At 40.1% G+C, this 17,109-nt stretch overlaps 1 protein-coding gene across 3 annotated transcripts in view; it reads right to left on the minus strand.

Annotated features, from left to right (window-relative positions):
• The window catches only part of bmpr1aa (bone morphogenetic protein receptor, type IAa), a 165,152-nt gene that overhangs the window by 51,302 nt on the left and 96,741 nt on the right, over window positions 1-17,109 (minus strand). For 2 of the 3 annotated variants that reach the window (XM_055661902.1, XM_055661900.1), the window contains one exon: window positions 3,895-4,078. In XM_055661902.1, the coding sequence (XP_055517877.1) occupies window positions 3,895-3,961 (67 nt within the window). In that variant the 5' untranslated portion in view covers window positions 3,962-4,078. The remainder of the gene's footprint in view (window positions 1-3,894; window positions 4,079-17,109) is intronic. The other variant, XM_055661901.1, reaches the window with a different exon arrangement.

Raw genomic sequence — 17,109 nt, forward strand, 5'->3', positions numbered from 1 at the left:
CTGATGTTACCCCACCTGCTGATTATTACAGATATTTTTAAATGTTATATTAAGATTTCTATTCTCAGCAGTATAGTAAAATTCAGTTGATCTGTTAGCCAACTGGTAGGAAATCTGGATGGTTCAGCATTTGACTCAACAGGTGTTGACTTGCACAGTCTCTTTAATGTACAGCACCGTGGTTCCCGTGTTCCCTTCCAAGTTACTGGGACCCCAGTCCTCTACCCTCTTCAAACTCACTGAGACCCCAGTTCCATAATCTTTTCAAACTCTCCAGTTCCCATCCTTTATTCAAATTTATAGGGACTCTGGTTCCCACTGTCTTCAAACTCACTGGGATTCTAGTATCTATACTTCCGTCACACTTAAAGGGGCTATGGATCCCGTGTTTGTTTGACTATTAGCAGCTCCCAATTCCCATGCTTACTTTAAATTGATTAGGGCTCAGCTTGTCCCACTCCTATTAACTTGCATGGACATTTTTTTTACACCACTGTGTAACATGGAAAAGTGAATTAAATTAAGTTGGAGCATTAATTGGAATAATCTCAGTCCAGCATCATAGTCCTGTGTAAACTCATTAACAAAGTTTTACTGTATGTTACTTTAACAGCAATATAAATATTATTTGTCCAGCTATATGCCACTGAATGTCTGGATAATTTCATCCTCTGGATACTCAAATCTAAACCAGCACATTTAAGGATTCAAACAATCAAAACAAAAATAATTTTGAGTGTAACATACCTGTTTGAATAGCTAAAGACTAAGATTCAGATTAACCCATTATAAGACTCACTGAAACACCAAAATCCTTTCAAGTGCTGAATGGAAAGACACTGTTTTATTTGGGCAGAACATCCATCCCATTTTAATGATAATTAAAAAAAAATGCCTTTCTCACATTTCAAACACTTAAACCAAGCAATTATTCGGCTCACTTTCACCAAATGCTGAAAGAGAAGTTAATGCGAATTGAAAGTTGCAATTTACCGATGGCACAGAATCATATTTGCCCCAATAAAAATTATGAGTATTCATATTTTTTTCCCAAAATGAAAAACCTTGAGTCAGAAAATATTTTCTATTCTTTAAGTATCAAATACAAAAATATTTCCCGCTGACAGGAAATACTTTCAATGTTGCTACTGTAGAAACAAAGTCTCTTGGATCTCTGCCATGCACGGTCTGCCGGCTGAAATTCATGAATTGTACAAGCTGTGCTGAAATATGCACTTAGTTCAATACTTTGCTTCAACTACATCAGTAATTGCACTATTTACGATTTACAGCACATGTGGATTTTATAATTATTAGGACAAAAGATAAGGCAGATGCTGGAATTTAGAACTAAAAGGCAAACACTGAGAGAACCTGGTACGTTAAGCCCCTGTCCCACTTAGGAAACCTGAACGGAAACCTTTGGAGACTTTGTGCCCCACCCAAGGTTTCCTTGCAGTTCCCGGAGGTTGCAGGTGGTTGCCGGAGGTTGCAAGTAGTGGAAGCAGGTAGGGAGACTGACAAAAACCTCCGGGAACCGCACGGAAACCTTGGGTGGTGCGCAAAGTCTCCAGAGGTTTCCTTTCAGGTTTCCTAAGTGGGACAGGGGCTTAAGGCAGCATCTGCAGAGGGAAAAGCTGTATGCCAATAGTATTTTGAGTTCTCCCATTTACCATGAAGGCTGATTTGACCATTTAGTGCTGCGATAGTTTGAAAGCCAAATTCTCACAGACAATTTAGAACAAAACAAATACCTTCACAAAATGGAGATCTGAACAGGAACGATGGGGCGGCACGGTAGAATTGCTGCCTTGCCGCGCCAGAGACCTGGGTTCAATCCTGACTATGGGTGCTGTCTGTATCAAGGTTGTACGTTCTCCCTGTGTGTTTTCCCCAGGTGCACCAGTTTCCTCCCACACTCCAAAGGCGTAGGTATGTGGCTTTGGTAAAAATTGTACATTCTCCCTCGTGTGTAGTGTCTAACGGGGATCGCTGGTCGGAGCAGACTCAGTGGGGTGAAGGGCCTGTTTCTGTGCTGTATCTCTAAACTAAATCTATAAAGCACCTGATGCCAATATTACAAGGCAATTATGATGATTACACAATTGTTTACAGCCCTTTTAGAAATACTTCTGAGAGAAGGTTACACCAGTTTTCACACTTTAACATTCTTGATGCAAACTATGTATTTAATTTAAACGGGAATGATTTGTATCCAAGTGGAAAACCACACTCTCTCAGTTCTCAAAGTCAATGCAGAGATGATTCCCAACCATTAGCAACCATCAACTTTGTTTGGTATGAAATGAAATGAAATGAAATGATTCAATTTATTGTCATTGTCAGTGTACAGTACAGAGACAACGAAATGCATTTTTAGCATCTCCCTTGAAAGGGAGACACAGGGCGTCGCGGTGTGCCCGCGCCTGCCGCCGTAACATTCCATTACAGGCAAAGGTGGGTGAAGTGTCTTGCCCAAGGACACAACGACAGTATGCACTCCAAGCGGGATTTGAACCGGCTACCTTCCGGTCGCCAGCCGAACTCTTAGCCCATTGTGCTATCTGTCGTCCTATCAGTCTGTTGTAATTGTTCTGGGCACTGAAAATTCCTTGCAACCCCCCAAAAAAAGGTTTAATGCTTAGTTCTGGTACATAAAACAAATGATGCACAATGCACAGTAATAGGAGAAGAATTAGCCCATAAGTCGATGTGCAAGATTTAGAGCAACTGCATGCATTTATTTAACAGCTACTGAGATGCCAAGCAAAGTGATCAAAATAAATTACATGTGTAGGAAGGAACTGCAGATGCTGGTTTAAACCGAAGATAGACACAAAACGCTGGAGTAACTCAGCGGGACAGGCAGCATCTCTGGAGAGAAGGAATGGGTGACATTTCGGATCGAGACCCTTCTTCAGACTGTCCCACTGAGTTACTCCAGGTTTTTGTGTCTATCTTCAAAAGAAGTTACATGATCGAATGAATCCATTTGCTAATAAAATGCATGCTAATAAAAAAGATACAATCAGTATAGCTTCCAAACAAAGCAAATTTCCTGAAGGAGCAAGTTAGTTAATTTTCTTCCATTTTACATCAGATTCAAGATTATTGGAGTCAGATGCTGAAGATCAATATTACAGCATTTTACATTTTAAGATGGACCTGAAATGCTTACACTCCAGACAATGCTCTTACACTCCAGACAAATAAAGTGATAACGACACACATCAAAAGTAACATGATACACACTGCTTACAATACCCTCCATAATGTTTGGGACAAAGACTCATCATTTGGGACTATGTTTAAACACTGCTGTAATTTCTACATGGTGAAACCAAAATGTATAAAAATACCCTTTATTAAAATCTGACAATGTGCACTTTAACCACGTGTAATTTTTTTCTATTACAAATCTCAAATTGTGGAGTAGAGGCAAATATATAAATGATGGGTCTTTATCCCAAACATTGTGGAGGGCACTGTATATTTCACAACTTTCCTCAACACGATACCCCTACCTCCTTAAATATGATGAAAATGGGTTTAAATTAAATCACCAAAACATATTTACTTCTCTCAAAATATAAGAACTAAATTAAATTCCCTGCTTTTCCTTTAGCATCAAGGTGAAAATGCAAAATCAAGACATTTAAAAACAACAATCTAGACTTACACAGCTTTTGTGATATTGTTTCTCAGGAACATTTCAAAACAGTTTGATATCAAGTCAAATAAGGAGATGTTAGATGCTTGGTTACAGAACCTTAAAGGAGGAGAATGGTATAGAGGTAATGGACAGAACGGTTTAGAAATCGAATTCTAGATTTTGAGCGAGAAGCTGAATTAGTAACTGAAAATATGAAAGAAATCTGAAAGTAGAGGATTTACCTTGAATCTGCAGAATCAGTAGTATGTATGTTCCAAAAACAGGAACCGCAACTCTGTGGACAGTCATTCCTGCAGTTGTTACAACCTGCTCAGCTCTCGAGTTGCAAGTGTATATGTTCTTGGGAATCAGATCAGGAGGAACGGTCGACAACACAAAGTATACTTCGTTTGGTTGTTAACTATTCTGAAAGAAAGCAGGCCGATAATAAAAATTAGATTAATTTTCATTAAAAATGAATTGACACTTTCAATTACATGCTCAGAAAATATATTGCGTTTTAATTTCCAGAAGGATTCAACTGAAAGCAAATGTTAAATTTAGAAATAACCATCTCACTGCGAATTAACCGCAACCATCAGATTTCCAACATCATTTATTAGTTATTTATCTGTTATTTTCCTGAAGCACTGGCAAATAAATTTTGCTAATTTTACTGCTGTACCATCAACATTACACACCCTACAAAAAGCAAAAATGAACTATAACTGAGAAACATATAAAATAGCTGCAGGAGTAGGCCATTCGGACCTTCGAACCTTCGAACCAGCTGATCTTCCAAATCAGTACACCATTCCTGTTTTCTCCCCATATCCTTTGATTCTGTTAGCCCTAAGAGCTATATCTAACTCTCCCTTGAATACATCTAACTTAATGTTAGAAAGACACAAAATGCTGGTGTAACTCAGCGGGTCAGGCAGCATCTCTGGAGAATTACAAGTCCTACAATTAATGAGAACAAGCAATTTGAGACTACTGCTCTGCACTTTCAATTGGAAGCCACACCTCCCTCATGATCAAGCTTCATGTTGTCCCACTGCCATTCTCATAAAAAGTTAATACCCTGTAATGTATTAACTTAGATCGTGTTTTTTTTAATATTGTGCTTTTCTCCTCCATGAATCAAGTCATTTTTAAAGAATAGGATTACAATTTATTTAAGGTGAAGGGGAACAAGACAGAAATTGAAAAAGATGACTTCCTACCTTTCTGTGGGTGGGAAATTGCACCACTGGTTTTATGTAATGAACTTTAATAAAACTATTTGCATTTAGGTTAAATTTGGCATTTTGTGTGTGGCAGCAATTGATCCCAAGTGTGACGATATTCATAAAACTATACAAGAATAAAGCATTAGATTCGTAAATACGGTGCCAAGTAATGTATTGGCTTTGTGCAGGATGGCACAGTACATCGAGGATTTCTGGAGTAACTCTCATCCAAGCAAATGGAAAATATTTCACCACACTCCTTATATGCCTTGTGGATGGTGGAAAGAATCTGTGGATTCAGGTGAGTTACTTTAGGAAGTTCTGACCCACTTTCTTAGCCATCTGATCCATAAATTTCTGATCGACGTGACTTGGGTATGTTGATAACGTTGACCCAGGATAGATGGTTTGATTCTTTGATGGCTGTGGACATTTGCCATCTATCATCTCATGCCTTGAACAATGTCTAGGTCTTACTGCCTGCAATCTTGGGTGTTTTATTTTCATCAGGGATTTAATAGAGATGATATCTGAAATAGCCCGACTCTGTCACCATCTTGCATGTTAAAAGATTAATTAGGCTATCAAATATCACTAGCAATTTCTGATTGTGAAATATACTGAACTGGTTTACATTTGACTTTTTACATACACTTGCGGTATCATAAACCATTCCTTCATAAAAGTTCTTGTATGGGATTAAAATATTTTTTCAAGTCACATTGCAATGAAGCACATTAAATAGATCACAAATGAAGATGGAGTTATTATTTAAATCATTTCGCAACAAATGATACAAATATCTTCTTGGCCCATTTTCTTTTACATCTGGTGATGGTAAATATTAGTTTTGCACTTATAGTTAATTTCACAACTTTAAAAATATCTATTTAATCATCTTTTAACCACCATGAACTTGTTCATATCAACAAAAGTGTTTGAGTGTACACCAAGGAAGAAATCAATTAGTAGTTCAAAAGGAGTATCATGCTGATTTGAAACAGGCATCACTGTACTAGAGAGAAACAAGGAATTGCAGATGCTGGTTTACGAAAAAAGACACAAGTGTCTTTGTACACCCATTTGTACGTCATGCAGTTTTAACTCAGCGGATCAGGTAGCATCTCTGGAGAACATGGATAGGCGACGTATCGGGTAATCACACATTTGTGCTATCCACAATTATGTCTGATGTCATAAACCAAGACAAGAAGTAGGTTGTAAGCTGTAAGCATTATGGTGTAAGAATATGTAAGGAACTTGTGCATTAAAATGGAATGGTGTGCAAGAATTCGAATATCACTGTACCTTAATTGGTACACGTGACGATAAAAGGCCTTCAAAACCTTTGAAAGGAAAGACTGGTTTGCAATGCTGAAATATTTTACTTTCAATGTAAATTCAGATTCAGATTGGATGATCCTAGGCAAATAGGAGATAAGAAAACTTTTACAGACAGAGCACTAACTGGAGGAAAAACTAGATCTTTATTTTTGCAGTGAGAATTGAATTATTGACAAATGGCTACAGAACAAATTGATAGCGAGGAAAAACATGATTTTCTTTTCTTATTCAGCTATTTCAGGGTAAACCTTTAGTGCAGTTCCATCATAGCAGTATGGCATCTATACAGGTGAGAAGTGAATATCAACCTGATACCTCAGAGAGATTCACTTTGGCTGATGCCAAATCTTCCTCTGGTCCGGCAAAACAAGTTAGCCGGGAAAACATCAAAATCCTCAATCCTGATAAAAGTGCTGTGCAGATTGTATGTACACCAGCAATGGAAACGTTTTTTAATGGAAAAGCTGTAATATTTGTACTTATTAATTTTGGGAAATCAAATAAAACTAACTGCATTCATCTTTTTGATGGCAGAATCTGAGAATATCTATTGACACCCAGAAAATGTCAAACATAAGAGGACTGACAGTGTTTTAAGATAACTGATGAGAAATTTAATTGCCTGAATTTTTCAAGAGCTAAACATTATCATAGTCTGTTGGACTGACCGCAGTGGCTGAGATGTTGTAACGTTCAACTACATGGGCAGCACAGTAGCACAGCTGGTAGAGTTGCTGCCTCACAGCACCAGAGACCAGAGTTCAATCCTGATCTTCGGTGCTGTCGGTGTGAAGTTTGCACGTTCTCCGTGACCACGAGGATTTCCTCCCACATTCCAAAGACATGCGGGTTTGTAAGTTTATTGGTATCTGCAATATCATAGGGCTCTTAAAAATAGCAGAGTCAGGGGATATGGGGAGAAGGCAGGAACGAGGTACTGATTGGGGATAATCAGCCATGATCACATTAAATGGCGGTGATGGCTCGAAGGGCCGAATGGCCTACTCCTGCACCTATTGTCTATTGTCTATCATTTGTCAGAATGTCTACAAACATATATGTCGGTGTTGGACAGTCGTTCAAAATTACACACAAGAAACTTCAAATGCTGGAATCTGGAGCAAAAAGCACAAAGTGCTGAACCCATACGTGAACACCAGGCCACCATCTCACCGGCCGTAACTGATCTCATCACTTCTGGCATCTTCCCTCCATAGCTTCCAACTGTATCATTCCTCAGCCCTGTACTTCCCACTTCTATCTCCTTCCCAAAATCCACACTCAGGGCTGCTCTGGCAGACTCATTGTTCCTGCTTGCTCCTGTCTCACTAACTACGTTGACTCTTTCTTGTGTGTCTGTCCCGCCCCCCCCCCCCCTCTCCCCCTACCACGTCTAACATCATACACTCTTCAACACTTCAATAACTTTCTATTGCTAGGCCCCCATCGCCTCATCTTTACCATGGATGTCCAGTCACAGGACCCTCCGGTTCGTCCTTGAACAGAGATCTAATCAGTTCTCCTCTACTAACACTCTCTTCCGGCTGATGGAACGTGTCCTAAGTAACTAATTGTTCCAAACATATACTGGCACCATCCCCAAACCTTTACCGTACCACATTGACGACTGCATTGGGGCGGACTCCTACACCTATGCAGAGCTGATTGATTTCATTAACTTCACCACTAACTTTCACCCTGCCCTCAAATTTACTTGGACTATCTCTGATACATCTAACCCCTTTCTCAATCTCTCTACCTCCCTAACAGGGGACAGGCTATTAACTGGCATCTACTATAAACACTGACCTCCTTGGTCATCTGGACCTCACCTCTTCCCACCCTACCTCTTGCAAACATCCTAGTCTGAAGAAGTGTCCCGATACAAAACATTACCTATCTATGTTTTCTCGAGACGCTGCTTGACCTGCTGAGTTGCTCCAGCACTGTTTTTTACTTTGAGTCGTTCAAATTTATTTGCTTTGGGTACATACAACTTATTCAGATGCAAGTACTATATTTACCCTCTCTTGCAATCCTAGCTCACATCAGTCATTCCTTTTGATTTTCAATCCTGCCAGTCTTCATTGTGGTCACAAACATTACTTGTTCTTTCGGTCTCTCTCTTTTGCCTCTATTTCTGTGCTTGCTGCAATCTGATGTGCCCATTTAAAAAAAACCTTAATTGAAGATTAATGACCAAGGAGCTCTGTTTCTTTCACCACAGACTCAGCCCAACCTGCTGAGTATATTCACAACTTTCTGATTTTTATCTCAACTTTCCAGCATCTGCACAACATTGCTTTTCCGCTATTGTTAGGGCACTGAGACCACAAACATGGTTTCGTGAGGGAAAAACATGTTGGCATTTCAAATTTTTTTTGCCAAAATTCTTAATTTAAATATTGTCTTCATTCACTCAACACAAACCCGGCATTAATCAACCGCAATCGTCAGTAGCCGGGTCTCACTGACACACAGCTGCATGGATAGTTGAGCAGCTGCCTCACCGCTCCAGAGATCTGGGTTTGATCCACATTTCTGGTGCCGTCTACAAAGAGTTTGCATATTCTTCCAAAGTCTGTATGATTTTCACAAAGTCCTCCCGTTTCTGCCAATTTCCCCAAAAATGTTCAGGTCTGTGGGTTAAAAGGCCACTGTAGATTGCTTCTCATGCGTACATGTGTTGTCATATGCGGTGAGAAAATAGGCTGGGGTCGGCGTCGATGGTCAGTGCGGCCTCTGTGGTCAGATGGGCTCGTTTCCATGCTGCATCTCTTTGACTCATATTCACCACTCTAACCATGAAACGGCAACGATTTTTCCCCAACAAGTTATTGGCATTCAGAAATACACAGGTAACACAAGTGTCGGAAGGAACTGCAAATGCTGGTTTAAACTGAAGATAGACACAAAATGCTGGAGTAACTCAGTAGGACAGGCAGCATCTCTGGAGAATCTCGGGTGACGTTTCGGGTCGAGACCCTTCTTCAGACTCCAAAGAAGGGTCTGAAACATAGAAACATAGAAAATAGGTGCAGGAGGAGGCCATTTAGCCCTTCGAGCCAGCACCGCCATTCATTGTGATCATGGCTGATCATCCCCTATCAATAACCTGTGCCTGCCTTCTCCCCATATCCCTCGACTCCACTAGCCCCTAGAGCTCTATCTAACCGTCTCTTAAATCCATCCGGTGACTTGGCCTCCACTGCCCTCTGTGGCAGGGAATTCCACAAATTCATAACTCTCTGGGTGAAAACGTTTTTTCTCACTTCAGTCTTGAATGACCTCCCCTTTATTCTAAGACCGTGGCCCCTGGTTCTGGACTCACCCAACTTTGGGAACATTTTTCCTGCATCTAGCTGGATGAAGAAGGGTCTCGACCCAAAACGTCACCCATTCCTTCTCTCCAGAGATGCTGCCTGTCCCACTGAGTTACTCCAGGTAACACAAGTAGCAGAACTTGCAAATAGAATTGCTTCGCAAACCAATTACATTTTGTTCTAAAAAAGGGACCGGTAGTTTTTAACTGTTGAAAAGCAAAGCGGAGAACTGTCCAATAAATTCAATGCTCTCACATTCATTCAGGTGTCTGTGTTAAGCATCTGTAAATCAAATGCCAACAGACAACTGGAGACCAAACAACTAAACAGTAATTAACCACATTCAAGTCTTGACACAAGATTATACCCTTCAAAGCACATTCTTGTGATTTCTTTTTAAGTTGCAGCGCATGAACAATGTGTATAGACTTAATTTTCACTTTAAAAAAAAATGTAAAGCCCGACAATTTATTCCTAACAATAAGTAGTATGGGTAGCTTCCATCTTCCCATAATGCACATTCATTGGTGCATTTCAATTAATTCACTAAGAAGAATGGATAATCCTACTTCAATCAGGTTCTGTCATTACAATAATATGGGTTGTCAGGATTAGGGTGTCCACAAATAAATTAGATGCTACAAGGCTGGTGAAATAACCTCTGTAATTAAAATATCAATGCGACACAAAGCAGATTTGTGCTCAGATGAATAGAAGACTGGCATTGCTTTTCTTTGGCCCCTTGTTTCTGGGGATTTGACCTACTGACCCGGTGCTATTATTCGTGAATGGCTAAACATGTCTAAGGCATTTGTGAAAGGATGAGCTGTAATTATCATCAGTAGTCATTTCCACCATTAATAACCTGATCTGCGCGTTCCTTGGGACCTTGGCAGATTTTATTTTAATTGTTGTTCTGAACAACATTCATGAGGACGACAAATTAGTGGGAGAGAGGGGAGGCTCATGTCGCATCTTATTTTCACAAGGGGAAACAACCCGGGACCTGTGGCCTGCTTTTCACACATCCATGACTCTCGGATTATGAAAAGCTCCTTACTGCAAAGAACTGACAACAAACATCTTAGGAGGGGAGAACAAAGTCAGTGCCTCAAATGAAGGCAGTGACAGATTCCCATGTCAGCCACTTGAGACTACAGGGTGTTGGACCATTTCCAAGGTTAACACACACAGCACTATGAACCAATCGCGCTACTATCTGGCAGCAGGGCACACCACATTCCAAGCTTGGGTCAATCTATTGACTTTTTTTGTCTCTGCGTGCAAGCAGACATTTGTGCAACAATTACTCTCTCCCCTTCCTACTCTGAATTGTAATACAATACAATGCAATTACAGGAACATATGGTTCAGCAAAGTGCATGTAATGTTTAACTTGCGTTTTCAATTGAATTTGTAATTCATAAAAGGTTTGCAGAGTTGCAACCCTCAAAAATGTTTCAATCGAGGATTCGCTGTGGAGAACTGCGTGTCATTCTACCACTATTTAACGAGCATAATCGCTACACCCGCGTTAAACAGCTACTGAACAATTTGAGAGGTGAGATTCAAGAGAAATACAAGTATTTCGATCTAGTAGAGAAACTATATTGTCAAAATATTAAATTTGTCATTTGTCAATTGGTAAATTAAGTTATGAGCGAGGCTTCTTTAATAAAATATGTATAAGAACTTAAGACAATAGCAGGAGGCAGTTACTTGGCCCCTCGAGCCTACCTCCTTATTCATGGCTGATCTGCCCTAGGCCTCATCTCTTCTGTACCAGTTTCCCAGACCCTCAGTTCCTTGATAAAAAGTAGAGAAATTATAAAATGACTAAAGCTTCAACAGGATCCTCGAACTCAAGCTTTTTATTTCATCAAGGGTTCTCCAGTGCAATTCCCTTTCCCCCAGTTTGTATTTCATTGTTTTTTTTTGGCTTTTGCATTTAAACCCCCCCCCCCCCCCACAAGCTAATAAAGCTTTGCTGCATTCGCACAGCTCCAGCCACTTGGGTAAGATCCTGACCTGACTGTGTGGGTTTCCTCCAGGTGCTACAGCTTCCACCCCCCCTAGGTTTTGTGTTTATGGCAACAAATTATCCCTGTCACTATAGAGGGCAGTGGGGAACCACCACGTCATTGGATGGACTTTTCCAAGAGAGATTTTAGACAGAGGGCAGTGGAGCCTCTAAGGGGCTAGATAGGGGTCTAGGGATATGGGGTCAAGGGATATGGGGAGAAGGCAGGCACGGGTAACTGATAGGGGACGATCAGCCATGATCACAATGAATGGCGGTACTGGCTCAAAGGGCCGAATGGTCTCCTCCTGCACCTATTTTCTATGGTTCTATGTTTCTATGATCGGGGTTGCTCTGAAAACTGACAGTCGATAAGCATAAAGAAAATATGTGTGAAAATAAAGAACGGGTGGGAACATTGTAAAGAGAGCAAAATATATAGATTTTCCTCTGAATATGATCACATTATATATTTTCCTTACTTAGATCATGCTATCATTTTTATACAATATTATATGCTTATATAAATCATTTGGTATTTTATTTTATGGCCAACTGAAAGAAAGACTCAACAAACATCAATGTTTCAAACATGTAGTTTAATTGGAAAGAAATTTGTTTAAATTCACTGCAAGCAAAATTTAACTTTGGCAGAGTCCTTAAAACAACTACTCAATTTGCAGCTGAGCATTAGAAAAGCTGAGCAACTGCAGGGACAAAATGGCTTCCAACAGACAGGATACTTATGAGAAGAAGAACCACTCATACAAAGTCAGGAGGACACCCAATGTAACAAGAACACAGCACTGAACTAAAGATACACTCAAAATGCTGAGTAACTCAGCAGGACAGACAGCATCTCTGGAGAGAAGGAATGGGTGACGTTTCGGGTTGAGACCCTTCTTCAGACCTGACACTGAACCATGTCTTTTGTGAGGAAGAATGATAGGTCAGGTGAGCCAGAGCAAACATGGCTGGCAAAGAGCTCATATTTAAAGACGTTATTGCACACATCTCTGTTCAATTCATCCTAGACTTCAAGGAAAAGGTCTCCAAGATTACGCTGAGGTGATGCTCACTTTTTACAGCAAGAACCATGGCTACACATCTGTAGCACTCTGCCTGTTGACGCCAAGACAACTTTGACTCAGCATCTTACCATGCAGTGGCAGCTAATCAATCCCATATTTCAGAACTTTCTGCACACGATAGCAATAAACAGGCCACATGGTCTCTTACTCCAGGAAAGGGAGTTGGATGTTTTTTCTTCAGCAAAGACCATCAGGTTAAACAAACTTTATGCAGGCTTCCCAAAGGTTTTGGGGTTTAAGGATTTAGACGACTGCATTCTAACATTTATCTATTCCATTCAGGCAGACCCATTATCTGCCATATAGCACTGCCCTATTTGTTCAATCCAACGGGATTAACATGGCCCTATTCGTACCTGAAGATAAACACAAAATCCCGGAGTAACTCAGCGGGACAGGCAACATCTCTGGAGAGAAGGAATGGGTGACATTTCGGGTTGAGACAGAGTTCGAGGAAAAGGAAACGAGAGATATAGACAGGAATGTGGAGAAATACAGAACAAATGAATGAAAGATATGCAACAAAGTAACAATGTTAAAGGAAACGGGCCATTGTTGGCTGCTTGCTAGGTGAGAATGAGAAGCTGGTGCAACTTGGGTGGGGAGGGATGGAGAGAGAGGGTGGGAATGCAGGGGTTACTTGAAGTTAGAAGGATCAACATTCATACCACTGTGTTGTAAACCGACTGCCCAAGTGAAATACGAGATGCTCCAATTTATGTCTGTTTGTGTCCATCTTCGGTTTAAATCAGCATCTGCAGTTCCTTCCTACACACCTATCCTTACTTGTTTGGCTCCTGATCATTTTCCAGCTCACTATTACACTGACAACCATCACGTTACCTTGAAAGATCATGACCCAAATCGTCACCTTTTTCTCCAAAGATGCTTCCTGACCTGCTGAGTTACTCCAGTAGTTGGTGTCATTTCTGTACACCACTACCTGCAGTTCCTTGCATCTACATTATGGACAATGGCATTTAGGGTCCCAGGAATGAGTAGGTTAACTTATGATGAGCGTTTGTCGACACTGGGCCTGTACTGGAGTTTAGCAGAATGAGCGGGGGGACCTCATTGAAACATACAAAATAGTGAAAGGCTTGGATAGAGTGGATGTGGAGAGGATGCTTTTCCACTAGTGAGATAATCTAGGATTCAAGGCCATAGCCTCCGAATTAAGGGATGTTCTTTTAGGAAAGAGATGAGGAAAAATCTCTTTAGTCAGAGGGTGGTGAATCTGTGGAATTCTTTGCCACAGAAGGCAAACCGATATTTTTATGGCAGAGATAGATAGATTCTTGATTAGTACTGGTGACAGAGGTTATGGGGAGATGGGGTTAGGAGGGAGAGATAGACCAGCAATGATTGAATGGCGGAGTAGACTTGATGGGCCGAATGGCCTAATTCTACGCCTATCAATTATGACCTAAATGACTTTACAGTTTGAAAGCAGAAAACCTAATGTGTTCAAAATTATGAGGGGCTTTGTCAGAGCTAATGGAAATTATTCCTGATGAGAGAGTTAGTAATGAGATAATAAAATATTACATGTGGTAATAGAACTGGGGTGGAAATATTTTTATTCTGTGAGTTTTGATGGTTTAAAGTGCAGTGTTTGTAAAGATGGAAGCAGATTCAACACCAAATGTTATGTTATTAAGTACATATTTAAAAAGGAAAAACTCGTAGGGCAAAGAGTAGACTTTTCTATTAACATTTCCTTGTAAATGCCTTCCAGAATCTGTTGACATTTCTTTCCATACACAAAACAAAAAATTAAACTAAGTTTGAAAATGCAATGAAAAATGTAACATGGTCAAATCAAATGTTGGTTCTCTGATCATGTTTATCCAAGGGCTTTGTTATCATGTCACCAATGAGAGATTCCAGCAGCTTCCCTGCTGCATACATACAATCAACTTGGTTTCCGTCAAATAGAGAGAGAGACATTCACAATTACAATGCAAGGACAACGTTGAATCAGGGTCTTGGAATGTTGTGAAAAGAATGACCTACAATCTACACACTGACTTTAAAACCCCAGGATATAAATCATCATATCTGGGAGATTTACTGCTTTCTAAATTACTCAGGAGTAAAGTAATTTCCTTACGGTATTATAATTAAGTTCCTTTATTTATAGATTTTACGTAGTTTTGGTACTTAACTCTTCATAAACGGTGAAGTCCAATGAAACCATTGTGTGTGTGTGTTCCGTTGCTTTTACTTAACATCACCACAGATTTTACCTCCTTTCATTTATTCAAGACCTCCATTTTGCTCTTAAAAAAACATCTCACGTCAATTATTAAGGAAATATGTTTAATTACGCATGTCTTCTCTTCAAAGAAGTGCAAAGACTATCTACATGCACACATAGTTCACCGTTTCCCATTGCATCGTTCCTGTAGATCTACATTTTATTTTTGATACCTCCATCATATTTACTGTGATGACAATAACGGTGCTTCCAAGATGACCTCTTTCCCTCATCATGCCTTTCCATCAATAAATGTTAACAAGGATCAAAATTTCACAGTCCATTTATTGGACATGTTCTCTTAAAAACCACCTTGTATCTCCCCATTGTAAGTAATGGTTCCCCTTATAGTCTCACCTTGCACTCACCAGTTTTGAAATGTTTATAGATTATCGCCTGTAATTTCTGATAAACATACCCACTAGACACATCTTTCCCACTGCCTTTCTTCTTAGCAGTCCAAAATAACCATTCCTTCAGCCATGAACATATTGAATGGCGGTGCAGGCTCGAAGGGCCGAATGGCCTACTCCTGCACCTAATTTCTATGTTTCTATGTTTCCATAACATCCTGCTTTCCTGTTCTATCCCTACCAATCACCATTCATCTAGTTAGACAATACAGTGTGGAATCAGGCCCTTCGGTCCACAAAATCCACGCTGTCCAACGATACTGGAGTATGACCGTATACTAGTTCTTTGTTACCCCACTTATGCATCCTACGTACTAGGGGCAATTAACCTACACGTCTTTGGAATGCTGGAGGAAACTGAGGCACCTGGAGAAAACCCACGCGGTCACAGGGAGAACATGCAAACTCCACACAAACAGCGCTAGTCGTCGGGATCACAACGGGTATCTGGCGCTATAGGGCAGTAACTCTAAGCTGTGCCACCGTGCCGCCTACAGGGCAGCCTCTCATGCTGCCACAGGCGATGCAACACCTGCTGTGTTACCTCTTCTCGTTTGCAGCATGCAGTGACATTTATTCCAGGTGAAGAAGTAATTCACTTGCATTTCTTCCAAATCAGTGCACCACGTTCTTGGAATACCCTTCCTTTATTTATTGTTATGCTCTCTGCATTAGTGTATAGGCCAATTATAATCCTTTATCATTAATGCTATATTTTCCCCACTTACGTTTATTAAGAAACATTGTTATGTTTTTCTTCTTTCCTGCTGCCTTCAGCGCTTTTTATAAATTCCTCCTTTTCATTGAACTTCAAGTGTTTGTGTCTTTTCCATCATAAGACCAGCGCTTTGTTCCCATTCCGTTTTAATATTTGGGCTATTTTCACTTCTATTTACAACAGAACTTTTCATTGGTTTGTGGAACCAAACAGCAGCACATGACATGAAAGGCCAGTAGGAAAAACTGAGCTCATTTTTGCAAAATGTTTGCTGACAATCATTGCACACCTCAGTAAAGTTTGAGTGGCTACTTTACAAGGTTAAGAGGAAAGCCCCTACCAAGGACTACTTGAGCAGGATGCTCTGGATTGATGTTGACATTTCTAGCTATTTCCACATAATAAAGACAGAAGAGTCCTAATATTAATTATTAGAACTGCGGGGATAGTCGCATAGTACTTTGTGATTAAAATCAGAGCAAGAGCTCACGCTGTTTGCGATCACAACAGATTAAAAACATACAGGCACTGTTGGTCTCAACTCACAAGCATAACTTCAGATTCTAAAGATGGATCTTATCTAATTATCTCAGCAAGCACCTCAGAAGTACCATCATATAACTGCTAGTAATACTTACCGGCATTTGTGAGAAGAGGGCAAGAGTTAACACTTTAGCTCAGTGACCGTTTGTTAGAACTGGATAATACACAGTCATTAACTGGATAGTACATCAGACAAAAAAGTGTTGAAGAAATTGAAGATTGAATAAAAGGTCCGTTCTCAGGTAGAAGGAATGATTAAATGCCAAAAGAGTAAACACAGGGCTAACAGAGATGGGAATGGGAATAAGAAATAAAAGATTAGCTTTGGGAATACTGTAAATGGCAGAATGGAAATGATTAATTCAGAAACTGTGATGCTGTTGGTTGGGATTTCAAATTGCTGAATCGGTTGAATGTGTTCTAAGGTAAAAAGTGTAAGGTGCTGTAACCCTTGAACTTCTGTTGACCTGCATTAAAATAGAGTCAGAGGCCAAAAGCAAAAAGGTTACAGTG

Source organism: Leucoraja erinacea, chromosome 34 (assembly GCF_028641065.1).
Source record: "Leucoraja erinacea ecotype New England chromosome 34, Leri_hhj_1, whole genome shotgun sequence".
NCBI lineage: Eukaryota > Metazoa > Chordata > Chondrichthyes > Rajiformes > Rajidae > Leucoraja > Leucoraja erinaceus.